Raw genomic sequence first — 26,679 nt, 5'->3', positions numbered from 1 at the left:
TGTGTGTGTGTGTGTGTGTGTGTGTGTGTGTGTGTGTGTGTGTGTGTGTGTGTGTGTTGGGGCGTGGGGGTGGAAGAGGGGCGGGGCGTATCTGAGAAGCAAAATACTACATTGGAAAAACAGGACTCTCCTATTAAGATTCTGACTTTATTTCTTTTCCAAATAAAGCTTTATTCAACTTTTAAAATACAGTAACTCTCCTGTATGACAGGTTCCGAGTTCCTGCTATTTTGGCGATTTTTGTTTCGTGTAGTTCACGCCGTAAATCTCGTCGATTCGAGGTGTAATTCTAATCTTGACCGCTAGATAGTGGTTTACAAATTGTGCCTGAGACGGTGTAAATTTGAACGAAGAAGAAGAAGAACAAAAGCTGCAGAAAGTTGACAGCCGGAGATTCAATTTTATCACGAATATCTTATTCTTGATCTACAGACGGTAAGTGACGTTTGTTAGTTCCCAATACGTTAAACATACACTGTACCGCACAATATCTTTGTGTTATTTATTGCTCTTGCTCTCCCTTTCCATAGATGACGTGGTTAAATGTGTTTGTGTTCGGTCTCCACAATATATGTCGAACAAAATATTTTCATTACAATAATAGCGATAAGACGTGCGCTAGGTTGCACGTGGAATTTAATGTTTTTTATCGGACTCAAACTTAACCAAGTCGGCAGGTCGTCCGTCTGTCCCGGGCGCTGAAAATAATCAAGGAAACGTCAACCGGGGTGTATGTCCGCTCAATGGACCGTTCATTTTCTATCATTAGGAGGATTGTGGTGCACCTAAGCGCATCCGGAGAGGTGGTGGTGGTGGGGGTGTAGGTAACCCAATCTGGACCCCACACCTCTGCTTCTTCTCAGATGAAAAAAAAACAAAGCAGTTCATTGGTTTTGCGTGCAACGTTTGTCTGGATTTTTATGCTAAGCGCTTGGGTGGAACCCAACAAGCAAACTACTGCTGATATATTTGTGGCGTTGCTTGTTGGAAACATGTGGTCTTGGCTTTGAAATTCATCTTTGTTTCATTGTGGGAGCGCAAAATGTATTTGCCGATAAAATAAATACGACTTCATTCTTGGGTTTGTTTTTATTTGTTGAATAGCAGCGTCATCGCTCATTAGATTCAAATTTGTTGGGCGCGTTACAAGTATGTGTGTGCAAACTTTACTGGAAACTATAACTTTCCCCCCAAAAGGAACTTTATTCTCGGGGAAGACATTTGCTCAAAATATTTTTCTCTCGAAAAACCGACTTCTTTATTCCAGTCAGATTGACACTTTAAAGGATTTCTTCCTTACTCGACAGAATCCAACTTAAAAAAAAACCCAAAAACGTTTTTTGATCAATTTTTAAAATTCATTTCCTTTTCTCGAAAATAGGCTATTCTTTTCAGATTGATTTTTTTAAAATTAGGAAATACAACTGCATTCTTGGAAAAAAAAATCTTGAAAAAAAAGGAGACAAATTTTTTCAGATTATTTTCTTCTCCTCGAAAAAAAAAAGTTTCTAAAAAAAAACTATTTGATTCAAACATCCATCCACAAATCTTGAAAAACAAGCAACTTTAATTTTTTTCTTTTTTTTGTAGTTAGGTTAACCATCTATGTAAAGTATGTGAAGCTGCACAGTTGGTGATCGGAGTCTCTCATATTCACACTCGGGCTTTTGTGCGTCACACCAAATAAGGTCAACATGGGGTCCCTAATTGGGTCTGTTTAATCCCTCCGATTTCGCTACGCGGCCAAACCATTTATAGACTGGGGTTATTTCAGGTCAGGGACACACAGGAGGGGTCTAGAGGGTGCGTGTGGAGGGCCGGGGGGCAGTGGGGGGGTTGGAACAACTTAACCCTAAATTGTTTGGCCCGCCAGTTGTTTGGTTCCTGACATGTCGACAAAGGTTGAAATGAATGTCAAAGCTGAGTTTGTGAGGGGCATACATCTTCTAGGCTGGTTTAAAGGTGGGGTGGGGGCCGGCGGAGGGGTCGGGGGGGTGATGTCTGATATAGACCCCATCCATCACTGAAAGATTTTGGGAAGCGGGGAGGGGTGATGGGTCACCTGCCATCCTGTTTCCAGCTCCCAAACAAGCCCCGCTGTTTTCCACGAGGGTTCAAAGGTCACCCGGTGTGCTCGTCACAGACATTCTTTTGAAGAGGCGACGTTCACCCTTGAGGCCAAGTTTTGCAAGCAGGTCACATGTCGGGCTTAGCAGACAGGAGCTATTCAGTAAGGCTTTGATTACACAATCCCCTTTTTTGTTTTATTAAAAGATGTCACTGTTATGAAAATGAAACATCCTTGGAGTAAAATATCCATCCATCCATCCATTTTCCGTTCTGCTTTATCCTCACAAGGGTCGCGGGGTGGGGGGGGGGGGTGCTGGAGCCTATCCCAGCCGCCTTCGGGCAGTAGGTGGGGGACACCCTGAACCAGTTGCCAGCCAATCGCAGGGCGCACAGAGACGAACAACCATCCGCGCTCACACTCACACCGCCGGACAATTTAGAGTGTTCAATCAGCCTACAATGGATATTTTTGGAATGTGGGAGGAAATCGGAGAACCCGAAGAAAACCCACGCAGGCCCCGGAAGAACATGCAAACTCCACACAGGGAGGCCAGAATTGGAATTGTGAATTATAAAATTATGAAAGTCATTCTGACTTAAAAAACCCCCAGAATGCTGTATACTCCTAGATTAAAAAAAATACATGAAATACATTGATATCATGTTGCATCCGATTCTATTTCGATAACATTTACACTGCTCTATTTAAAAAAAAAAAACATTTCATAAGGCTAAAAATGAACCCAGGAGAGGGCAAATGAAGATAAGATAAGATAAGAAAACCTTTATTAGTCTCGCAATGGAGAAATTCCTAATTCACAGCAGCAAAGTTATGAAAGGAAGAAGTAGAACAACAAAATATAGGAGCTGCTGGAAAGGCAGCCACTCTCGCGGCGCCATTTTGAAGTCAAAATAACAAAAATAACACAACACATAGGACACAGACAGTCGTGCAATCTTCACCACTTTTCTGCATACACTTTGTTGTCTGAAGCAGTTATAGATGAAGTTGGCAAAATCAGATCTGTATTCCTGCCAGGCTTCGACCGTCTGTTTTATATCATGTGGCAGAAGCCCCCCCGACACCACCATCGCCACCACCGCCCCCCCTACCCCCAAAAAAATAAAACAACATGAGCGATTTGATTGAATCCAAATGTGACGCTTCAGGCTGCTTTGACTCTCTCTCTCTCATGCCCACCATCAACTGAACTCCCCACTGAATAACCCCCCCCCCCCCCTGCCCCCTACAAGCCCAGTGGAGCTAAAAGATACTTTCAGGTTTTATTCAGACAGCTAAAGTTTCGAGGAAAATATTACTACAGTAAGCTTGGCTGGGCTGAAAACGTGAAAAAAAAAGTCAGACGTGACAAAATCAACCTATTCCCCATTGTCCAAAAACTGGCACATGGATGCTCACATTTACAACATTTCACATGGATGTTATGTAATATACATATTTACTAGCCATTTTATTTAGGATATTAGATTTCAAAAAAATGTCAGTTTTGAGGTTTTTGACCGATTTGTAAACAATTTTTTTCCCCTCCATCAATAACCAAACAAGCTTGTTTTGCTAAGCACCACCAAAAACTTCAGCTTCAAAAACTCTTTTGCTGAGCCGACACATTTTTTGTTTGAGGTGAGGTTGATTTTGAATTTTCAAATCGAACAAACGCATTTTTGTACTGAACATCGTTGACGCATTTGGAGTCGTCGGGAAACCAAATTTTCATCAATGTTCAAGGCAATTATGTTTGGAGGTATTCAGACGATTTAGTCTTCGAACCTAACGTTTGTGTTTCTGAAAGCACCGTTGATGATTTTGAAACTTCGGCGAACCTAACATTCTTGTCGTGAACATCGAAGACTTAGTCTCAAATTCGAAGGAATGTGTTTTTGTAATTAATGCCGATGTCTCAAATCGAATGCATGCGACGCAAACACCGAACATGCACTTCGACAACTAAAGCATCCGTGTGTTCATACGTACAGAAGACTATTTCGAGGCTTCAAAACCTAGCACCTTTTTCCTAAACGTCAAAGTTTCGTTGAGTAATCAATGAGGCTCGCGTACGTGTTTTCGTGAAAGATGATTCAGCCCAACGTAAACACTTCAGATGCTCTGGCGTCTTCAGTGAAGCCTAACGTGTCCATTCAAAGTCTTCAAATGTTCCGACTACGATGTTGAATCATTAACCAACCTAACGTACGGGTTTGTGGTCACAACATCAAAAAACTCTCAAGCCCTTGACTCGCATCATGTGTTTTTGTTTTTTGATTTTTTTTTGGGTGGGGGGGGTACAGGATCACAATAGCGGGTCTGAGGTTGGAACATGAGCTGCTCTAAAAGCACTTGATGTTATTTTTATACTGACAGTGAGCGATAACAAGCCATCGGGAGCATGCGGAAAGCATTGGGGCCGATGTCCCACATGCTTTTCATGAAAGGCGAGGTAAGGAAGGACGTCTGTGATCAATTACCGCCACCGAGGAGGTCAGGCGTGCTTTCCGCGCTCTTTTGTTTGTTTGCGTGTCCGTCAGCGGGATTGCGTAAACGCTCACCGGTGGTGGAAGGGGAGGGTCCATTGTGGGGATGGGAGGGGGGGGGGAGACACGGTGAGAGATCTCCTCCATCGCCCTGGAATCACAAATACTGTCGAAGAAAAAGAGCGAAGGCGAACACGGACGCGATTCAATAAATAACGGCGCACCTCCAGGTGATTACACGGAGGGTCAGGACCGCAGTGTTTATTGTCTCTGCCGAGATGTCTGGTCGAGGTTTCAGCCGCTAGACGCCTCAACGTTTGCTTAGCCCGTGCAGAAAAATAGGGCGAGGGACGTTAGATGAAAGGGCCACCATTTTGTAATGTTCTAGAATCATGGACGAATTGCAGAGGAACGTGACTTTTGGACAGTGGTACATCAAAGCTAATTGAGACTCAACTCATTTAGTCAATTGAATCCAATGGTAGGAGGTGAGTTTTGGAGAACTTCAGTGGGGACTTGACGCTAACTCTAAAATGCTATATAGCTGTGAATGGCATGAAAGAAGAGGCATTTTGTGGGTTGGAGGATAAATATCATCATTCGAAGCGATGAACAAAATCATCTGTGACCTGGTCTTCTCTCTACAGACAAACTGAAGGGTGGTATCATAAGATTTAGCTGTAAATGGCTTCTTCCTTGGTTACAAAATATTTGACAAGCTCCAAATGCACGAAAGTTAAACACTTGGTCATACTTGGATTTCTGCCTCCAGCAAGCTTGCGGTGAGGGGTCCGGAGTCCAGTCTAATACCGCCCACCCCAGGGTCGCATACGTTGGGTGAGGCGTTGGGGGTCCTGATGGTGAGTGACGAAAGCGAAGGGGAGAATGTTGGTGTCATGGCCGTCGGCGTGAGCCCCGTGTTCCTGGCCAAGGGGGAGTAGGCGTACCTGGGGTAGGAGGGCCGCCGCCGCAGGCTGGGTGCCCGTAGTGGTTTGCGAGGTGGCACCGTCCGAACCCCCGGCTGGGCCACGGATGTTATGAGCGGAGGCGGGTGGGCCGGTTCCTCGCGGCCCCCTTGGAGCTCCTGGTTCGGGAGCATCCCAATGTCTGTAAAGACTGACGCTAGGGCTTGGAAGCAAGGCTCCCAATCCAGCAAATAGTCCCATCTGTAGCTGCCATTCAGACACTCCAGAGAATCTGCACCTTTCCCCTCTAAATTCCTTTCTCTAATCCGTACAAGTAGTCCCTCGCCTCCCCCTTCTTCTTTGAAGTGCTGCAGACTTTCCATGCCGGTCGTGCCTGAGACCAAACATTTACCGGACGATAAAAAGTGTCCCGGCCCAACATCCACAGAGTGGCAAGACGCGGCATCCCCGTCTGGGTTTTCCAAGGTCCGTTTCTCGTCTCTTTCGCAGCAGGGATACTCGTTGATCCACTTGATCTCCTGGTCCTCGGCCGTCTCTCCTTCCGCCGAACCGCGGCCGCTCCAGTCGGATGGCGTTTGGCAGCTGGACATGTCACCATTTTTCATTAAGATGCCAGGTTTCATGTCCTGCAGAGAGAAGGCGCGGTCTGGTTGGTTCAGGTCGGTGGCCAGATTTTTTAGGCCAGCCTCTTTGAATTTGGATCTGAGCACCAGGCCGACAAAGAAAACCAGGATCAGCAGGAATACGGCAAGGGAGATGCTCAGAGTGAGCATGTGGCCGTCAAGCGGCAGACCAACAACTCTCTCGGCTGAGCTAGAGACATTGACAAAAACCTGGCAGGAAGTTGTCCTGGACCCTGGTCGGGGATTTCTGGCAGACACGGTCAGTTCCAGCAAGTCTTCACCGCCCCGTCTGCGGAACACGGTTCCCGACGCATAGATGGCTCCTAAGGTTTTGTTGATGGAGAAGAACGGTGGTGGGTCCAAAAGGGAGTACTCCACCACCCCATCTGCACCTCCATCCTGGTCCAGCGCCATCACAAAGCCAACGGCATCCCCTGGCTTCGCGTTACGGGGCAGGAAGAAGTGGTACTGCTTCTGGGTGAACAGGGGACTAAACTCGTCCGCTCCCTTGACAGAAATGTGCACTCGGACTGTCGACGCCCTGTTGCCTTTGTCCCGGGCTTCCACCACCAAGCAATACTCGCTCTCATGCTCGTAGTCCAACGTCTGCTGGGTGTGAACATCACCAGTTTGGGGGTCCACGGCCAAGGCGGACTCCTTCCTCTCCACCCCACCAAAATCTACGACGAAACAGGAGGACAGGATGGAGTAGGTAAGTTGTCCATAGGCGCCCACGTCTTTGTCGAGACCCCGAATGGCGCAGACGTGGGTGAACGCCGGGAGGTTCTCCGGCACGGAGCAGTTCATTGTGGGGAACAGGAAGTAGGGACTGTTGTCGTTCTCGTCCAAAACCGTGATAAAAACCACGGTGAACGCCACTTTCCGATCTTTCGTTGAGTTATCGCCATCAGACACCTGGATGGTGAGGTTGTATTGGCAGACTTTTTCGTAGTCTAGCGAGGTATTGACCGTCAAAAGTCCAGACTCGGGGTCCAGCTTGAAGCATCCTCTGGTGTTCCCCGAGATGATCTCATAGCGCAACACACTGTTGACGCCCATGTCAGGATCGGTTGCATTGACTTGCACCAGGCTGGTGCCCGTGTGGCTGTTTTCGCTGACTTCAACATGATATTCTGTACGCTCAAAAAACGGCGCATTGTCGTTGCAATCCACGACGGTCACCATGACAACGGCGGAGCTGTTGAGACGTGGCGTCCCTCGATCAGAAACTCTCACGTTGAGCGCATAGTTCGGAACGTTCTCACGGTCCAACGGGCCACACACTACCAGCTGGCCGACATTGCTCATACGATTCTCCGCTTGTGTCGTTTTGACTTCCAAGCAGAAACGCCTCTCTTCGTTCCCTCCGACGAGGGCATAGTCCAGATGCGTGTTTTGGGGGCTCCAGTCTTGGTCGGACGCAAAGATGGTTAGCAGCGTAGTGGCAATGGGCGCGTTCTCCGAGACTGTGACGCTGTAGACATCCTGGGGAAAGAGCGGCGTGTGGTCGTTGGTGTCCAGGATCAGCAAATCGACGGAGGTAACGGTAGAGAGGGCGGGATCTCCTCCGTCTCGCGCCTCGATGAGAAGACGAACGGGGTTGCCGTTGGCAGTGGCCTTGACGGCCTTATTGGTGAAAAGTAATCCTGAAAGACAAAATAAAGGGTTAGCACGAGGTTGTAAGGCAATAGGCTTGGCAGGCATATTCAAGTGTTTTTGTTGAAAGGCGATTTTAGTGCTATTTTGGTGGACTTCTTTCCACATGACACCATGAAGACAATGGAGGAGGCCTTGTTAAATGGGGACTCAGTGTCCCGAGCTTGGGGACCCATGGGGGATGACATATAGTGACGAATTGAAGAAGACACCGCTCCCTGCTCAGCCTGAAATAGGCCACAAAGTGTTCTTGGTGGAAATAAAGCCCACAAAGCGGTGAAACTCTCCCAAGTTCCCATCGCGTTATTAGTCAAGGATGCGCCTCTTTGCCTCCTCCTGAAAATGAGCAAAGCCGAGGCTAGCAAGGCGCTAAACCAGCGGCAAAAAAAAAATCTCCATCTTTACTTCCTGGTAGGCTGCCACGTCATCGTTTCCAAATATGGGCAGGCTGGCAACCGGGCGCAGTCGTCCTTTCGTGCACTGCGGGGCCCTTTGTCACTCGCTGAGCGAATGCGGTTGTGGAAAAAGGGCCAAACGTGGCAGCGTTTAGTCATAGCAACATGCTAAGCTAATATTAACCCCGTCGGCGCAAAAGCTACGACGATGCAACTTTATTTACGGCACACTTTGAAAACCACTGTAGTAGCTAAATACAACGTGCTGTATGTATGTAAAGTATAAAACTGAAAAAAACAAAAAGTTAAAACTAAATTAAGAACATTAAAAACTGTAAACACACATGGATTATCTGCTTGTCATACTTGGAACCCTGCCTGACAAATTGTACCGGGCAGTTAGGTCCCTTCCAGTGCCGCAACGTGAAAAAAATGATCACTTGCGACTAAAATGTCTCTATTTATATGACATGGTAGGGCCGTTACAACGGTGCCATAATACATGAACTGTTAACACATCCTTTCTCATGTTAGCGTTATCCGTGCGCCGTCTTTATTTTAACCAAAACCATGTGGACACCATTACGACACACTCGAGTGGCAGTAACGTATTACCCCCACTGACCGATTTATTATCCGTCTTCGGTGCCCTGAATTTTCCACACATTGGCTTGATTAATTTTCACTCGGCTATTTACTGTTTCACAAACATCAGGAGGCCATTTTAACGAGGGAAGTCGCGTATCGGATGGCGGCATTAGTTTCACCTTTTGCACTCCTCAACAGGAAAGCCGGGCAATTATTCTCATATTTAATGTTCATGTTTCCTCGAGCCTATGAATGACCTTTTGGGGGGGAAAAAAGTTGCTTAGAGGGAAACTACGACAACAAAGGTACTTGGAAATTAATTAAAAAATAAGTGTGAACACCAAAAGTTAGGTGGTTATTATTTACCCCGACTGGTGTGGCATATGCAACTGCAGCGCTGTCAGATGTTTTTGCAAGTCTGTGTGTGTTTTGACGACGTTCCCAAAACACAAAGAAGAAACTTGGACGCGGATTTGGAACAAAGAGTTATCAGTCAGTTGTGGTCGCTGAAATAATGGCTCATTGTCGCAACGGGCAAAGGGTTCCATAGCCGTAACTTTCTTTTTCACAACTGGCATCTGCGGTTCTGGCAAAAGGGCAGAGATTTCCTTGAACGAGGCTCATTAATCTTCCTACCAGTGTGTGCTTGGATGTAAAAGCCTCGTAAAAGAGACGAAAGCAGCCTGTAGTTGATCTTGCCATTTGGTCCCGAGTCCCTGTCGGTGGCTGACACGTTCAAGACAAACGTGTCCGCCAAAGCCAGTTCGGACAACTCCACCTTGAACAAAAAAAAAAAAAAAGGAAAAAGTAGACGCAAGACTCACTTATAGGCACCGTAGCCCAAATCATTGCAAAGATTTTGGGCTGTAATGTCTTCTTTTGTGAATCTGATCAGTGACACAAACCTGGTATGAGTCCTGGTGGAAGACGGGCCTGTTGTCATTGATGTCCAGCACCTGGACTTTCAACTCCCCGGAGGTTCGGTGGAGAGAGTCCGATGCCCAGATGGTCAGCGTGAGCTCGACCTCTTCCTCAAAATCCAAAGCTCGGGTCAACGTGACCACGCCGGTGTACCGGTCCACAGCGAAGGCACCTTCCACGGCGGCGTCCCCCGCAAAGCTGAAGGTGATGACAGGGGCGAGGTCCACGTCGTTTGCCGTCACCTGCGTCACCACGTAACCTGCCGGAAGATCTACGGAATACGGGCGATGGCATGTGAGTCTTCAGTTTTTAAGGTCCAATCAGCGGGAGGTGGACTTACTCTCGGCTAGGAGAATGGCTTCCATTGGGGGGATGGCGGGACTGTTGTCGTTGACGTCCATCACTTGGACCCAGATGATGGCGGTACTGCTGAGAGGAGGGTTTCCTTTGTCTGATGCCTGCACACCGAGCCTGAAATAGGAGCATCCATCCATCCGTCAACCCCAGATGACTTTGGGCCAAAGAATTGGTCAAATCTACGGACTGATCCCAGTTCATATTCACACCTGAGGACCATTTAAAGTCCTCATACGTGATTCACATCTTAGTCTTCGACAAAGAATGGTTGGACTAAGTTTTCCTATTCAGAGTTGTGTTTACGTACTTGTACGACGACGTGATCTCGCGATCCAGCATCGCGTTGGTGGTGAGGATCCCACGGATCGAGTCCAGGATGAAAACGTCGTTATGGTTCCCGGACATGATGGAAAACTCGATTTGCCCGTTTGCCCCGCTGTCGACGTCATAGGCAAAAACCTGCAGGGAATGTGAAAAGATTAGCTGCACACTTGTTACCTTGTATGCAAAATGCTGTCGCAATGTTGAAGGGGGGCGAAAAAAATGGAGGGATTGATCCGACACCATGTGGGACAAGATGCCCTACCTGCATGACGTAGGTGTTGCGCACTTGGCCCTCCCACACGGCAGTCCGGTAGACGTCATGCTCAAAGATGGGGGCGTTGTCGTTGACGTCCCGTAGGGTGACATCCACCTTGCAGTGGGCCGTCCGCCGCCCCTTTTCTGCCAGGACCACCAGCTCCATTCGGGGGTTCGTCTCAAAGTCCAATGTGTTGTCCTTCCGTACCCGAATCTCACCTGACACATTGGCAACCCAATTTAGCAAACATATGGTTTCAGGGAAGAAGTAAAGCCGGGAGTATGTCACCCAAAATATTTTAAAAAATCGCAATGGCAGACTTCCATTTTCAAGCATGGGTTCTTATGACATTTTTGTGGGTCTACTGTGTGATAAGTAGCTCTACCGAGTTGGACAGTGCAAAATGAAAGTGGCTTTGTGGAGGACTGAATTCTTTTGAGATCTGGAAGGCACTACTAAGCCAAAATGGCCGCTTGAAAATGAAAATGGCAGACTTCAGTTTTCAACCATGGCTTCTTCTGGCTTTTTGTGGGTCAACTCGTGATAGACAGTGCTCCCAAATTGTGGTTGACCAGCTTTCAGTGAGCTAAACTGTAAAGTTAACGGATCATACCTGTTTTTGTGGCTTTTGAATAGGAAACCATGCCTGCTGCCATCCTATTTTTCAGATTTAGGTTTGCAAACCATTTCAGAAACAAAACTGATGGTACATAATCTTGAAAATATAAGTGTTACGGATACCACTCCGTATTACGTGAAGTCTTTTGGAAGTTTCAGCCAAGTAAGTCTCAAAGTGGACAATTTAGTGGAGGTCGCACTAAGGTCAAGTCATGTGACGCAAATCGCCCACCTCTGGGAAGTAGTACAATCAACAAAAACAACCTGAGTATCTCATTATTCTCTCGTATCAAGGAGATGTTTTTGGGAAGCTGGAACACGATCCCCAATTGTGGGGCCTGGAAACAATTCACAGATGAAGCAGATAATTTGCGCTTGGCAAAGAAAGATGGCACCGAGTTTTTCTGGGAAAGATGTTTTTGTGGATGGCGTCATGGAAAATAAAATGGCTGATTAGAAGGGAATGTGAAATTAGCATATCGGCGGTAGTATGAAGAAGGCGACTAGACTGCTGTTTGTCGTTACCGGTGTGGGAATTGATGGAAAACACGCCATCGCCGTCCTCAGGGAATAGGGTGTATGAAATCCTTTCCAATTGGCCGTTGGATTGTTCACTGGCATCAACAGTAGTGATCCACATGCCTGAAAAACAATTTATGTGGTAATCATGTGGAAAAGGGGCCCTCGAACCCCTAAAGTTAGTCGGTGTAGACCAGGGGTGTCAAACTCATTTCACATTGTGGGCCACATACGGCCTCGGTAGATGTCAAGTGGGCCGGACCATTAAAAATGATACCATACTTTGCTATAAATAACCAAAATAATATGTCTTTCCTTTGTTTTGGTCTAGAGAAGCACAAGAACACTAGGAAAATGTTGAAATTTAATGAACATATCTTTTACAAAACATTTCATGAAGCACCTAAGATTTCCTTAGACAAATGTGCAATTTACTTTTATCATTCATATATACGCATTGCAACTGATCCCACTGACTGTACAAAGGCACAAAACCTTAACAAGTAATTGGTATTGAAAAATATAGTAATGCACTTTTAAGATTAAACGAGATTTATAAAGAAAGGAATTTTTCAACCATTTACACGAGCATATAAAATCTAAATGTAATCCCTGCCTACATCATACAAACTAAGGAGAGTGCTATAATATGTGTAAAGAATAAAGTATTCAAATGTCCTTGATAGCGTCTGCTGTGTTGGGTCTGTTTCAGTGACAGACTGAGGCTGCTGTTGTCTTCTTCGGTGTGTCCATGAATTGCACCTTGTTAAAAATATTCATTCCGTGTCTTTTATGCATTTTTTCCCTTTTAAATGATCCTGCGGGCCTGATCAGACCTCCTTGTGGGCCGGTTCCGGCCCGCGGGCCGTATGTTTGACACCACTGGTGTAGACAAAAGATGTTTCCTGAAAAAAAATGGCAGACTACCTGTGTGATCTTTGATATGGCTGATTGAAACTTCTTTTGTGGGTCTACTCAGGATCACGGGTGTCCTGGAGCCCCTTGAGACTTTTTTGTGGGTTTATGTATGGTAGTATACCAAATTTCATGTAGTTACATGAAACTAGGTTTGGGGGCTGAAGCATTTTTCTTAATTCTGGAGGGCAATACTGCACCAAAACAGACAAACCTCCTGTGTATTATGGGGCATGGTTTCTTGGGATTTTTTGTGGGTCTACTCAAGTCAAGTCAAGTACAACTTTATTTTCAAATGCTACACATTGTATACATTCGTCCAGACATTTTCTAATCCGCTTATCCTCACGAGGGTGTGCTGGAGTCTCTTGAAACTTTTTTGTGGGTTTCTTTATGGTAGACATGTCTACCAAATTTAATGTAGTTACATGAAACTACGTTTGGGAGCTGAAGCTTTTTTTCTTCTTTCTGGAGGGCAGTACTGCACCAAAATGGACACACTTCCGGTGTCTTATGAGGCATGGTTTCTTGAGACTTTTTCTGTGGGTCTATTCATGATAGACATTGCTGTTGCTAAGTGGAGCAGGATTCACGGACTGAATTCTTTCAAATATTCTGGAAGGCATTATCGAGCGAGAATGGATTACAGTGGATTTTTAGATGGTTTTTTAAAAATTCTTTTTGGTGTTTTTTTTTTCCATGATAGAAATGCCTACAAAATGAAATAAAAAGATTTTTCTCCAAACCTTCATCTGGACTAAAAAATGTTCGCCCAAAAGCAAAAACTAATAACAGTACCACTTACCGGCCTTGCTGTTTTCCGCGATGGTGGCGTTGTAGACCTTGTGGGTGAATTGCAAGTCTTCGTCTTCTCCTTTGAGGTGGACAAACACCAGGCAGCTTGACGTCAGCGCGGGATTTCCACGATCCGATACTGCCACCCGCAACTTCCTGCCGGAGAACCCCGCCCTCACGCGCCGCCTCATCGAGATTTCCCCTGTCTCTCCATTGATGTCGAATAGGTTCTCAAGGTCATCGGGTGGGAAAAAAACAACGGTCCCGTTGGGGCCCAGGTCGGCATCCGTCGTCGTCACCGTGGCGATCACTCGGTTCGGAAAAGTGCCCACGGAGACTATTGCATTGACGGGATGACTTTCGCAGACGGGAGCGTTGTCATTAACGTCGTCCACCAGGATAGTTACAGACACGACTGAGCTCAACCGGCCTTCGTTGCCGCCATCTGTTGCCAGAACTTTGAGGGAGAACTGGGCCCTGGTCTCCCGGTCCAGGGTCTCGGTAGTCCTGATGGCACCGGTGGAGGCGTTGATGGAGAACGCGCCCTGGCCGCCGTCGTCCCTCAGCGAGTACATCACAACACCATTAGACCCGTGGTCAGGGTCCAGGGCTGTGACGCTCAGGACCGCCGCACCGGCAGGAAGACCCTCGCTGATCGAGGTGCGGTAACTGTCCAGGGTGAAGGCTGGGGCATTGTCATTCTGGTCCAAGATGAGGAGTTGTAACTGTGTGGTGGAGCTGAGTGGGGCGGGGCCACAGTCACGGGCTTGGATGGTCAGCGTGTAGTTCTGATGCTCCTCGCAGTCCAGAGTCTGAAGGGTCTTGATGGCCCCTGAGTGGTTGTCGATGGCAAAGACACCGTGGTCCTCGCCTGAAGACAATAACATTGGTGACTTTCTTGCCGAAAAAAAGTGACTTTTATTTTCAAAAAAGACGACTTTTTATTAAATTGAAAAAAAAAAACAGCGACAAAATTGGCCCCGTGTGATGTCTACAAATGAGCTGACAATTGCTTTCGACGGAGCGCGACACCCTCACCCAGGATGGAGTAGCGAACGGTGCCGTTCTCCCCGATATCCGGGTCGAAAGCTCGGGCGGCGTGTACGACGCCCGGCGGCAGGTTTTCCGGAAGGCTGATCTGGAAAGACGACTGCGAGAAGACTGGCGGGTTGTCGTTGTCGTCTAGCACCGAACACAGCACCGTGGCGATGCCTGAAAGGGGCCTCGGGCCGCTGTCACGGGCCTGAACTGAGGACAGGAATCCACATGAGCAAAATGAATCCCCTTTACTTTACTTTCGGACATGTTTTCTCTTTGCCTTCACTTTTTGTCCACATATTCAATTTTTTTTTCTTTAGAAAACATACAGCATCATTCTGGTGCACTTTGATGTCACTCGGCCTTTTCTGGTTGTGCTTTTCATTATCGGCTCTAGTATAGTATTGGTTGGGAGACACTCCCAATTGTTAGCTTCCATACTTTTTTCGAAGCAACCGAACCGCCGTCACTTTTCGACACATTCCATCTTTGTCTCAACTTTTTCCTCCACATATTTGAGTGTTTTTCTCCGATACGCGCTGAAGCTTACTTCTGGCCCGTCATTACACAAATCTGTCTTCCCTATTATATTTCATTATCACTTCTAATGTGGCTGAAAACTAGAGCTGAACAATTTTGCAAAATAATCTCATTGAGATTTTTATTTTCCTCAACATTGGTTGTGTTTTGTTTTTTTCCCCTCTAAATTGCATCCTTTGCATTCTACTGCAATGCATTGATCATTTGAATTATTGTTCAGCCGCAAGGACAACAGCTGCCGGTTTTGACTTTTATTAGCAGCTGAACCTCTTTTGCTTATTGTCATATTTCATCTTTGCCTCCACTTGTCCTCCACATTTTTTCAATATTTCGCTCAAGTAAAGAGCCCGCCGTGATTCTGGCACCGCTTTACATCATTCGGCTTTTCCTGTTATTACATGATCACGTCTAATGGTTCACCATGTTGACTGATGGGCACATCTGAAAACAGTTTGCTGCAGCATGGGTGAAGTGAACGTTATTGGGGGTGGGGGGCTGGGGGTGGTCCTACCTCGCAGGGTGAAGTGTGACTGCTGCTCTCGGTCCAGGAAGGCCAATGTGGTGATCAGGCCGGTGTACGGGTTGATGCTGAAGAGCTCGTAGCCCGGACCCGCTAATAGACTGTACCACACCACTGCGTTCTCCTCTGGGGAATGCATTCACCAAAGGTCAATTATCCGTCATAGAAAATAAAATGTCTTCTTCCTTTTTTTTTTTTTAATTAAAAAAGTCAATCCGGATTTTTAAATTTTTTTTTTATTAAGTCACCGTCCTATGATAAAAGCAAATCATTTTTTTGTGAGGTGGCCCGGGGGGGGGGCAAAAAGTCAGATTTTTTTCCCCCCCTCAATCAAAAAATGTTTATTTTTTTGACTTTTTTGTTGAAATATTTTTTTAAATAAAATTTTTTTTCATTGATTTATTTCTTTAAAGTCTCATTTTTGGAACAGAAAAACATTTAATTAAAAAAAATTTAGAGGGGGGACGGGGGGACAAAAATACCTGATAATTTGCATCTTTCCCAAGAATTTTTAGTTACTTCCGTTTTATATCAAACTAGTGTCACATTTGCTTTGACAAAGGCATCCATGTCATCCCAACATTTTAGGTGCGTAATAGTGGACAACGAGCACAGACTTTATTGTCACAGATGGCTCCGATTATCAACATCATCACCAGAGGAGACCTTTGACAACCCCCCACCCCACCCCCACAAGTTCCCCGCTTGCTGTTTTTGGACTCTACTTACCCCCTAGAATGTTTGCAAGAACCCCCGGTGACCTCCAACCCCCCTGAGGGGTAAAAACCCCCCAAAAAAAGCAAATACCCGAAGCTGCCGTCGAAGTAGCAAGAGCGTTTTGAACAGAGCTGCACTGTCGGCAGCAGCAAGCCAAATAAATGCTATTGGGAAGGCCCCCTGAAGACCCCCCCCCCCCCGTGTTAAAATAAACGCCTGTGATTAGAGGTTAGACGGGTGAGATGTTTTCTCGGCTTTCTGTTTATTTCCTATGTGCAAGCTGACGCTTTTCATGAACTGCTGGCAAGAAAACGATTGCATTGCCGTAATTGGATGACGTGGATGACATTGTGACCGTATGACTAACTGGAGTGTGGACTATTTTTTTCCTCTGCGGGTTATTTATACAGGGTCAACGATACGGCACAATGATCGATTTCAACTGTGCAAGGTGGTGGTGGATTATGTCAAGTCATTTAAAAAAAAAAAATTAATCGTTGAAGGCACAAGTCATCTTGGATCACCGGCAAGGAATGATCGTATGACAGTAATTGGGACTTCAAAATACCCGAATCTTCGTCAGTGGCAGACACTTGGACCACAGTCTCCCCGGGCTCCCTATTCTCCACCACGGTGGCGACGTAGACGTTGCGACCGAAGACGGGCGGACAGTCGTTGACGTCGATCACCTCGACCGTCAGCGTCTGGCTGGACGAGAGCGGAGGCAGGCCGGCGTCGACCGCGTCCACCCTCAGCCGGTGGAGACGCGCCGTCTCAAAGTCCAACGGCGCCGAGAGCCGCAAGAGGCCTGCACGGTGAAACCACTCAAGTCAGATTTGAAGTTGAGCTCTTTCAAGATCAACTGACCTCACCTCGCTTCAACTCGGGTTCAATTCAATTTTATTCACAGAGCAGACGTCGGTCAGTCGGTACCTGTTTTCTCCTCCAGAGCGAACAACCCTCTCTGGTTTCCTGTCAGCATGATGTAAGAAACCATCCCGTTTTCCCTTTCGTCCGCATCCAGCGCCACAAAATGGTGGAGCAGGCTCCCTTCCGCCACATCTTCTGCCACCTGGACCACATCCGCTGACTTAAACGTGGGCTGATTATCGTTGACGTCCATCAGAAAGACTCTCGCCGTCACCGACGCGTGCCTACGCTCGACCCGCCTCTCCGCCAGGTCGCTGGCGGTTACGGTGAAAGCGTATGCCGGGCTGGTCTCCCGGTCAAGTGGCGCCGCCACCATCAATCGACCGCTCCGTGGATCTATTTGGAAAGGGAAGCCCGGGGGCGAGGCAAGGGAGTACCGCAGGGCGCTGTTCGGGTATGTCCCGTCCTCGTCTCTGGCGCAAAAGGCAAACGCCAGGGACCCGATGAGGGCGTCTTCCATCAAGGCGATCCTTATCATTTTGTCATTGAACCACGGCGGGTGATCGTTCACGTCCTGTATCGTCACAAATACCCGCATTGTTGTGTGCTCGCCCGCGTCGTCCTCGGCGAGCGCAGTGAGCGAGTATTGGGCAGCCGTCTCGTAGTCCAGAGGCTGGTAGACGTAGATGTCGCCCGATTTGGAATTGACGCCAAAGCGTGAGTCACCGTCACCATCGGTGATGGAGTAGACAACCTCCTTTCCGGGAGACGCGATGCTAACAGAACCAATCACAGTGCCCGGCGGGTCGTCTTCTCGGACCCACAGACGTCTGACTACTGTTGGGGAGGCTTGTCCGGACTGGTCATCTGACCCATACACCTGCAAAGGATTCACTCCTGTTAAGATTTAGTGCGTGGTTGGTTGGTAGCTAACAGAGAGGTAATTGGTAGCAGAATCAAACAGAATAATTCATCAACATCAGGGGGCACCATGTTGGGCACGCTCATTATCAGCTGCACCACCCGAGGTGACGTCGAAGCAACGGTAGCGGGCTGTCAGCGCTAACCAGATTTCATGCTCTACTCTCCATCTTTTTTCTGTCCAACTTATCCTGTTGAAATTCACATGAAACCGAAGCCTGAAAAGGAGGCTGAAAGGTGGACTACGCCCTGGACCGGTCGCCAGCCACTGGCAGAGAGCATTCAGCGACAGACCACCATTCACTCTCGCCTTCCCACCGTGAACTGAAACCCTGCTGCCTGCACCAAAGTCAGCTCATCTCCGACTACAAAGGGTAAACGTGTCAATTGCTGCCCCCTGGTGGCAAATTTGTGCAATGAGTCGACATGCGGTGGGGGAAATTGAGAGTGAAAGTCTCATCGAGCCACAAGTGTACCTGCACGTGAATGAGTGCAGTGTCCTCTAGTGGTGGTGATCCGCTGTCCCGGGCTGTCACTTGGAGGATGTAAGCAGCTTCGGCGCTTTGCTTGAACAGCGACGTGGTCCTGATATCTCCGCTCTTACCGTCAATCTCAAAATGTCTCAAACGTTGACCTTCCGCACCGACTGATAGACGCACCCAGAGGGGTGGGGGGTTAAAGAAATTGGATCAGTCTACTTTTAAAGGAAAGGACTCAGATTTGATAGAAAGGACTTACCAGTTAGCAATGACAAAGTGACCGTTCCATTTTCACCCGCATCCAAGTCTTTGGCAAATGCGTTTGTCACCAAGGATCCTGGTGGGATTCTGGATGATATCTGACAAAAGTAAATAGACACACTTTCAGAGAGTAAGTCAAGTTAAAAAAAACTAAATCTTCGTTCTATGAGGGCATTTTGCCTTGAAAATGACGTCACGCTGCCCGAATGGCTCAGCTTGAGAACGTCACATGACCAAACCCAGAAAACAGACCGACTTTGCCTGTCTGTCTGTCCAGTCACACACACACACACACACACACATACGCTCACCTGGACATTGCGCCCCTTGCTAGCCGGCAGGTGGCTGAACTGCGGCACGTTGTCGTTGATGTCCGTGACCAGGATGTGGACGCTGGCGGTGGCGTTGCGTCGTGGACTGCCCTGGTCGGCAACCATGACCTCCAGCGTGTGCTGGTTGCGCTGCTCCCGATCCAACTCCACCCAGTTGACAATCTCGCCTGCGCACGGCAGGAAGTTGAGGACGCGCGTCATAAAAGCACGCAAAATGACAATTTGCAGTTGGATGGATAAGTAATTGGGTGGTGGGTGGGGTGTACTACTCAGAAATTGACTTGATAATCGTCACCTCAGAGTCAACTATTAAAAAAAACAACTTTGAATCCCGAGTTAGTAGGAAGTTGGTAGGTACTAGTTAGTATGTATTTATTAAGTAGATTGTTTGTACGGCATACTAAGGAAGCGTCGTAGGTGACTAGTGCAGCTCGGTTGCTCGTTAGCTAGCTAGTCAGTACAATAAATGGGTAGTTGGTTGTGTTGGTTGGTAGGTTAGTAATTGCCAGGTTGTAGCCTTACCTGTTTCAGCATTGATGCGGAAGAACTTCCCATCCGAGATCAGGCTGTACGACAGCCGGGCGTTTTTCCCGGAGTCCCGGTCAGTGGCGCCGACCTGTCCAACCAGCCCCCGAGGCCACGGCCCCTCCGGCAGGACCATGTCGTATGTGGCCCTGCCGAAAACCGGCGCGTTGTCATTGACGTCCAGCACCAGAACCGCCACCGCTGCTGTGGCCTTGGCCTCGCCCAATATGGCGACCGCTCTGAAGCGATAGGCTGATTCCCGCTCGTAGTCCAGATCATCGGAGAGGTACAACCAACCGCTTCCGGGATGGATCCGAAAGGGAAACGGAGGGTAGCCCGCTTCCTCTTCCAGGGAGTAAACCGGGGTCACGGTGTCAGAGGAGGTCCCGCGGATCCGGTGGGCTCTCAACTGGATCACTCTGGAGTCCCTTTGGTAGCCCTCGCCGATCTCCACCTGGTACACCAGCGTCTCAAAGGCCAGGTTGTCACCGGGAGAGGCCGAGTCCACGTTCACCGTCAGCCTCAGGGTGGCTCTGCGCGAGGGATCCCCGCCGTCTTCGGCTGTGATTTCCAACAGAATTGGGCTGGGGACGAAAATGAGGAAAAATATAGCAATAGTGCTCCGGAGGTCAGCGGGGTATAACCAAAACGTGGAACCATACTTAAAATGTGAGAACACATGATACACGGTCTATATTTAAATATTTTCGAGGATGTCTGTTTTCATGATAAAAGGAGCAGAGGGACACATTTCAACACACAGGATTTCCTTGAGCCCTATTTACTACTTTCCTATCAGCCTGGGCTTTGGTGCCATCTTGTGGCATTTCATAGAACAACTTTTTGTAACCCAAACAGTTCTTTGGTTCAAGTCATACCCGCCTCCAGGGTCCGCCCTCAGTGTTTGGTTGAGTGTCACCGTTCCAAGGTTTGGGTCCACCGCGAAGACCCCGGCGTGGCGACCTCTCAAGTGATAGGTCACCTGGCCACGGATGCCGCTGTCGTCGTCGTGGGCGTGGGCGACGTACACCGTGGCGCCCGGCGCGGTGTTTTCTGACACAAAGACGGCATCCTCGACTTTGGGGAATACGGGCGCGGCGTCGTTCACGTCGGCCACGGTGACGTTGACCCGCGCCTCGCCGTACACCGGAGAGGATTGGGCGTAGGCTTGGAGGAAGAGCAGTGCATACGGTCGAATCTCGTGGTCCAGAGGCTTCGCTGTCCTGATCAGGCCTGACTCGGCATCCACGGCGAACAGCCCGTGCGGGTCGCCGGAGGCGATGCGGTAGGAGACGGATTCAGCGGCATCTGCGAAGCACAAGATGATTTATTAATCCTAAATAAGTGTGTCAATTCCTAATTAATCAACCAATTAAAAAAACCCCAAAACAAAACACATTTTGGTGCAGACGAACTTACAACAATTAAGACAAAAATGACATTCACAACTATTTTAACTTTTTGAACAGTGAGAATTCCTTTTTTTTCTGGGGGGGGCGTGGTTTAAATGTCATCTTTTCTAATGTTTTAATGTGTTCATGTGTAGTAACTACAGCGTCATTAATCCCTTGAAGTAAGTGTTTGTCACATCCCGCATTTATAAGATTACAGACTACCTTAATGATGCCTCAGACTAACCGTGCTGTTTCTGATTTTAAACCTGAAGGCTTTAATCCATTAATTAATGAAGTGGCCTCATGTGTCTCCTCTGCCGCCATGAAGGCATCAGCCTTGCTTCGCACACTTCCAGTGTTTTTAATCCCACCCACACAAGCGCACCAAACTTTGGCGGCGCTCTGCACAGTCACCTATCATTTGTCATCTGTTGCTCTACTTAAAGGGGATTAGGGATTAAAGGGCAGTCTTCCTCTTTGCCCTTTTCACATTAGCACGTTACAACGCCCCCTGCCCCTCCCCCCCAAAAAATGCACGTGCATATATAAAGGATATGATACTGTCAATAATGAAAATGATTTCTTGGAAAACTGTATGGTCTCCAAAAACAAACAAAAAAAATTGTATGTTAGGATTTCAAGGGCTGTGTTGCCTTCGACGATTACGAAAACGCGCACGGAAGGTAAATCAAAGATGTCATTGCCTTTAATGTCATACCAAAGCACGTTCAAAGGGTTCATTTAAGGCCGTGCTTTCTTGTATCTTGACTGAAATCATACATCAAAGACTTGTTATCTTTGATGTCGGGATTCCAGCGTCCACATGGCCTTTGATGATCATTAAAATGATGTCATGTCCTAGTGCCATTCAAATTTAGCAAACGTGCTGTTTTATCAAGGCCACTCTGTCTTTGATGTAGACCAAAATTATACATCAAAGACTAATGATAGACTTTGATGATTATGGAAATGTGAACTTTTAGGTACGTCAAACTCTTCATTGCCTTAAATATTTTTAAAAACACATGACGTAAGGGCCACGTTTGATATTTACAAAACCGCCTCAGAATTTCAATTTCAGCGCCTGCATTGCCTTTGATGATTAACGAAAACAGGCACTTCAGGAATGTCAAAGACATGCATCTAGAGTTCATTTTTGATGTTTTCAAGAACGCGTTCGTGAGGGATCGTTAAAGACGCAGTCGTCTTGAAAATGTTTATGCTAGTTACATCAAAGCCTCTCCGTTGTCTTGAACGTTTACAAAATGAGCGGGCGTGAAGACCACGTCGTCTTTGATGCTTCCGAGACGGATGAATTCAGGTGGGCGAGCAAACCTACCCAGCGGGTTTGCGGCCCGCACGGTGCCCACACCGGTGCCTGGCTGGGCGTCCTCTGGCACGGTGAAGGTGTAGCAAGAAGTCTGGAACACGGCCGGAGGGTGGACACTCGTCAAGACCTCGACGATCACCTCGGCCGGTCGGACCGATGACACGCCCCCGCCGTCCTGCGCCGCGATGGATAACCTGATGCTGGCGGCGCCCAGGCGAGTCAACGGGGACGTGAGGTACAGCGTTCCTGGAGAGAAAATGTGACCGAGGATTGATTTGAACCTGGACCCCTGCTCCAGCTATGCTAATCTGCTAAGTAAAAAAAAAAAATCAAGGCAAATCTGGACAAGCCTGCCCCACTTCCAGCCGTCAGGAGGATTTACGCACACTAGGACGTCGGATTTATCCTGGAGTTCTGATTACCTGTTTGTTTATCGAGGGCAAACAGAGCAGACGTGTCGCCCGGCAGGATGTGGTAGGTGATGCGGCCAAAGCGACCGGCGTCCGCGTCAGTGGCCGCCACTCCCAGTATCTCGGTGCCGGGCGGCGCGTGACTGCTGACGCTGGTGGCGTAGCGCTCGGGGTTGAACACCGGCGCATTATCGTTGAGGTCCTGGATGTCAATGTGCACGAAGGTGTACGCACTGAGGCCTCCCTACCAAGCCAAGAACCAGAAAACTAAAAACATTAATCGTTGAAGTAACTAAATTAGGCATTCAGCTACACATTTTTAAAAACATCAAAGACAATTTGGTCTTCAACTGGATCTTTGTGCCAGAATTGTTTCCAAGATCAAAGACAAAGGAGGGTCTTTGATGATCCCATCAAAGCATTTTTAGAAGTAAAGACATTTTGGTCTTCAACAGATCATTCTCATCATCAAATACATCTAAGACTCTTTGACACAGGCAAGACACAAATGCAAACATCAAACACAAATGTCATCTTCAACGAACCCTAAGTATGCCTTTTCATAAAGACGAGTTTTTGAGCGGCCTCAAAAAAGACGTACACATCTCCGTAATCAAAAGAAAACTACGTTTTTATGTCCCAAGCATACTCACTTCAGCCAACGTCAAAGACAGTTTCACCTTTTTTCAGAAGAGTCTTTGTTGTTTGAAAAAAATAAATAAATAAATTTACCTTATGTATGCATTTTTGTGAACCTCAAAAACAAAGTTTTTGACATGTAGTACATACATTCTAAAAATCAAAGAGTAATCAATGATGCCAATGTTAATTTATTTTCTAATATCAAAGATAATTAAAAAACCAAAGACAAGTTTCCAGTCTTGTATAGATTAGTGTACAGACCGGATCCTCCGCTCTGACCAGAATGTTATGAACACTCTGTCCGCCGTCTCTATCGATGTTCCCGGAGACGCACAGCTCTCCGGTCTGTGAATTAATGTGGAACAGGTTTTGGTTCTGACCCAAATCCTCAAGGTCATCAGGCAGGGAATAGACCAGAATGCTAAACTCTGGACTGTCCGCATCATCGGCCACAACCTATGAAAAAAAAAAAAAAAAGATAGGAAATGTTACTCGTTATTAGGTGTAGCGCTGTTTTTCGTAAACATCAAAGAAAATTGAGTCTTCAACAAAAATCATATTATAATTGTTCATACACAAAAAGCCAATGTAGTCGTTGCTGAACTGAATGTATGCATTTGCAGAAGCATTTCGGTCAATTTAGTCTTTGTTAAACCTAAATTCTGTGTATTCATTAAAATCAAAGACAAGTTAGTCTTTGTTGAAAATGTGTGTTTTTGTAAACATTGAGTACGTACTTGCAAAAAGCAGGTGCCGGGAGCGCTGTGTTCCATCAAGCTAGCATTGTACAGTCTTCGCTGGAACACCGGCTCGTTGTCGTTGACGTCTTCCAACACCATGCTGACGGTGGCGCTGGTTGACCTGGCCGGTTCCCCTTGGTCCTTAGCCACCACCAGGAACAAGCACACTTCCGGCTGCCTCTCCCAGTCCAGGTCTCCAATTGTGAAGACAAGGCCGGAGTGCGCATCCACACCGACCGGGCAGTCCCAGTCGGACTTGAGTATAGAGTAGGTCACGTCAGCATTGACTCCCTGGTCCGAGTCCCGGGCCTCCATCTGGATAACGGATGTCCCCTTTGGGGCGTCCTCGGAGATCTGGACTGCAAACATGTCCCTCTCAAAGACTGGGTTGCAATCATTGGCGTCTACCACCTTCATGAGAAGAACGGTCTCGCTGCTCAAACGGGGGCTCCCGAAATCCGAGGCTTGGATCTGCAACCGGTAAAGATCCTTCTGTTCCCTGTCAAGCGGGGCGCTGACGCACAATGCATAAAGGAAGTCGTCCGTCTGTTTGAGGGCAAACTTCCCGTCACCGCCCTTAAGCTGGACCGACACCGTCTCGCTTTGGTCATCCGGGTCCGACACAGAAATCCGGGCCACGTAGTCGCCGATCCCGGCGGCCTCGGAGACCAGCGCGTCCCCGATCTCGCTGAGGAACAGCACGCTGATAACGGGACTGTTGTCATTGACATTCTGTACTTTCAAAACCACCAAGGTGCTGCTGGACTCTGGCTGGGCTCCGTTGTCTCTGGCTGTGATGATCACCTTGTGCAAAATCTGCATAAAACGTCAACAAAATGTGTCGTTAGCATGACGAACCGGAACAAGTGTAGAACTTCTATAATGTGTGTGATACCGAAGCATCAGGAGTTGATCAAGGCGAGGTAATACGCATGCGGTACCTGTGCTTCAAAATCCAGTGGCTTGTTGAGAAAAACCACGCCGCTGGTCTCGTGAACGGAGAAGAACTCATCAGGGTCACTCTGTCGCCGGTTGATCTGGTAGCTGACCCTGGCATTGTCGCCCTGGTCCAGGTCCACGGCGCCAACTTGGCACACAGATGAGCCGACCGGAGCATTTTCCGGCACGGCTGCGTCATACTTGCTCCGATTGAACACAGGCGGGTTGTCATTCTCATCTAGTACCCGGATGTTTACCCGCAGCCTTCCAATCCGGGCGGGGATGCCGCCGTCAAAAGCCTCCACAGTCAGAGTGTAAAAATCTCGTGCTTCTCTGTCCACTCTGCTGTCCAGAACCAGATCCAGGCTAAGGTGGTTTCCGTCAGCACTGCGCTGCTCCAGCCTGAAGATCTCTCCCATTTGGGCCTCTCGGATCCGGTATCCCTGGGTGCCAAATTCCCTTCCATCCAGGTCCTGAGCTCCTTCGAGGTGGAAGCGGCTACCAGGTGGGCTCAACTCTGACACCGTCAGGTCCACTTCCTCCGAGGGGAACGCTGGCGAATGGTCGTTGACGTCCTCCACGTTTATGCGCACTCTGACCACCTCTCCCGCAAGGGTGGCAACCACAAATTCGTAGCGGTCACGGGTCTCTCGGTCTAGAACTGTTGTTGTGGAGATGATGCCCGTCTCCGGGTCAATCTCCAGATCGCGGAAGACGTGCGAGTCGCGGCTCTCTGAGATGAAGAAGCCGACGGTCGGCCCGCTCAGACTGGTAGCCAGGTCGCCGACCACAGTGTGAGCGGGGAGCCCCTCCGGAACGGACAGGGTCAGGTTGGAGGCGCCTGCCCAACGAGGGCTGTGCAAGAGCACCACAATCAGCAGCGTGTATGCACTTTGCTGATACATCTCTCACTTATTATTTTTAGATGAGATCAGGGGTGTCCAAATTTGTGTTTTCTAAGGGCCGCACACAAAAAAGTCCATGGATGCAAGTGTAACTTCTTCAACTTCATTTAGCAGGCAAAAACTGATGCATAGCGATCAAACTGAACTGTACTTGGGCAGTGACTCTTCCCAAACCTCGAGAGGGAACCGGCATACCACGACCATACTTCAATTACTGAGATTGGTTTAGTATTTTTCAAATGAGAGAAGGTAAAGGATATATCAAAAAGACAAGAAACGTAGCGAGTAGCAGCACAATCGCACTACATTCTACAACCGAAACAAGCGCGATCAATGATTACCTTGACACCAGGAGAAGGTGGAGCAAATGATAGCGATTCTGAGTCATGTCTTACCGACCGAATGTTGTATGATTGATTGGTGGAAAAAAAGCAAGTGGGAGAGGGTAAAAAAAAATTCTCTCTAAATCTTACAATGCAGGCAAATAACACGGTCATTTGCTAATTGGAGGAAATGTCGCCGATCCCTGAAAAACTTCCGTTTGGACACCCCTGGATTAAAAAAACTAATTAAAAAAAAGTTACACTGCAGGTCTCCAGTTGAAATGTCTGTGCGCCTCTCTGGTGCAAGCTCCTCAATGGATGCACCCGTGACCGCGACTGA

General features: G+C 47.8%; 1 protein-coding gene and 1 long non-coding RNA gene across 2 annotated transcripts in view; one reads left to right on the top strand and one right to left on the bottom strand.

Moving 5' to 3' along the window:
• The first annotated feature begins 119 nt into the window (after nucleotides 1–119).
• The window catches only part of LOC147199837 (uncharacterized), a 29,603-nt gene continuing 3,043 nt past the window's right edge, over nucleotides 120–26,679 (top strand). The window contains exons 1-2 of the long non-coding RNA XR_015101836.1: nucleotides 120–435; nucleotides 25,465–25,616. This is a non-coding gene — a long non-coding RNA (uncharacterized LOC147199837). The remainder of the gene's footprint in view (nucleotides 436–25,464; nucleotides 25,617–26,679) is intronic.
• Nucleotides 2,835–26,679, bottom strand: dchs2 (dachsous cadherin-related 2). Its single transcript, XM_086120237.1, has 22 exons — nucleotides 25,114–26,679; nucleotides 24,170–24,988; nucleotides 23,694–23,888; nucleotides 22,803–23,034; nucleotides 22,390–22,626; nucleotides 20,535–20,964; nucleotides 19,654–20,240; nucleotides 19,111–19,298; nucleotides 18,798–18,897; nucleotides 18,536–18,705; nucleotides 17,202–18,018; nucleotides 16,837–17,076; nucleotides 15,543–15,677; nucleotides 14,492–14,701; nucleotides 13,464–14,324; nucleotides 11,750–11,866; nucleotides 10,613–10,824; nucleotides 10,334–10,485; nucleotides 10,010–10,140; nucleotides 9,654–9,940; nucleotides 9,385–9,526; nucleotides 2,835–7,755 (listed from the first exon to the last, which is right to left on the bottom strand). Exons 1-22 carry the CDS (start codon nucleotides 26,014–26,016, stop codon nucleotides 5,309–5,311), a joined length of 9,612 nt encoding a protein of 3,203 aa, XP_085976363.1. The 5' UTR covers nucleotides 26,017–26,679; the 3' UTR covers nucleotides 2,835–5,308.

This window comes from Hippocampus guttulatus, chromosome 9 (genome assembly GCF_054856545.1).
Source record: "Hippocampus guttulatus isolate MCC_2025c chromosome 9, RoL_Hgut_1.0, whole genome shotgun sequence".
Taxonomy (NCBI): domain Eukaryota; kingdom Metazoa; phylum Chordata; class Actinopteri; order Syngnathiformes; family Syngnathidae; genus Hippocampus; species Hippocampus guttulatus.
Note: the sequence above shows the minus strand (reverse complement) of the source record. Positions and strands in the feature narration are given on the sequence as shown.

Bases quoted from the DNA above. Each gene is read 5' to 3' on its own strand.
- dchs2 (XM_086120237.1), bottom strand. From the start codon at position 26,016: ATGTATCAGCAAAGTGCATACACGCTGCTGATTGTGGTGCTCTTGCAC. The intron at 9,941-10,009 runs GTAAGTCCACCT...CGTATTCCGTAG, and splicing joins AGCCATTCTCCTAGCCGAGA to ATCTTCCGGCAGGTTACGTG. The intron at 9,527-9,653 runs GTTTGTGTCACT...TTTTTGTTCAAG, and splicing joins TCCACCAGGACTCATACCAG to GTGGAGTTGTCCGAACTGGC.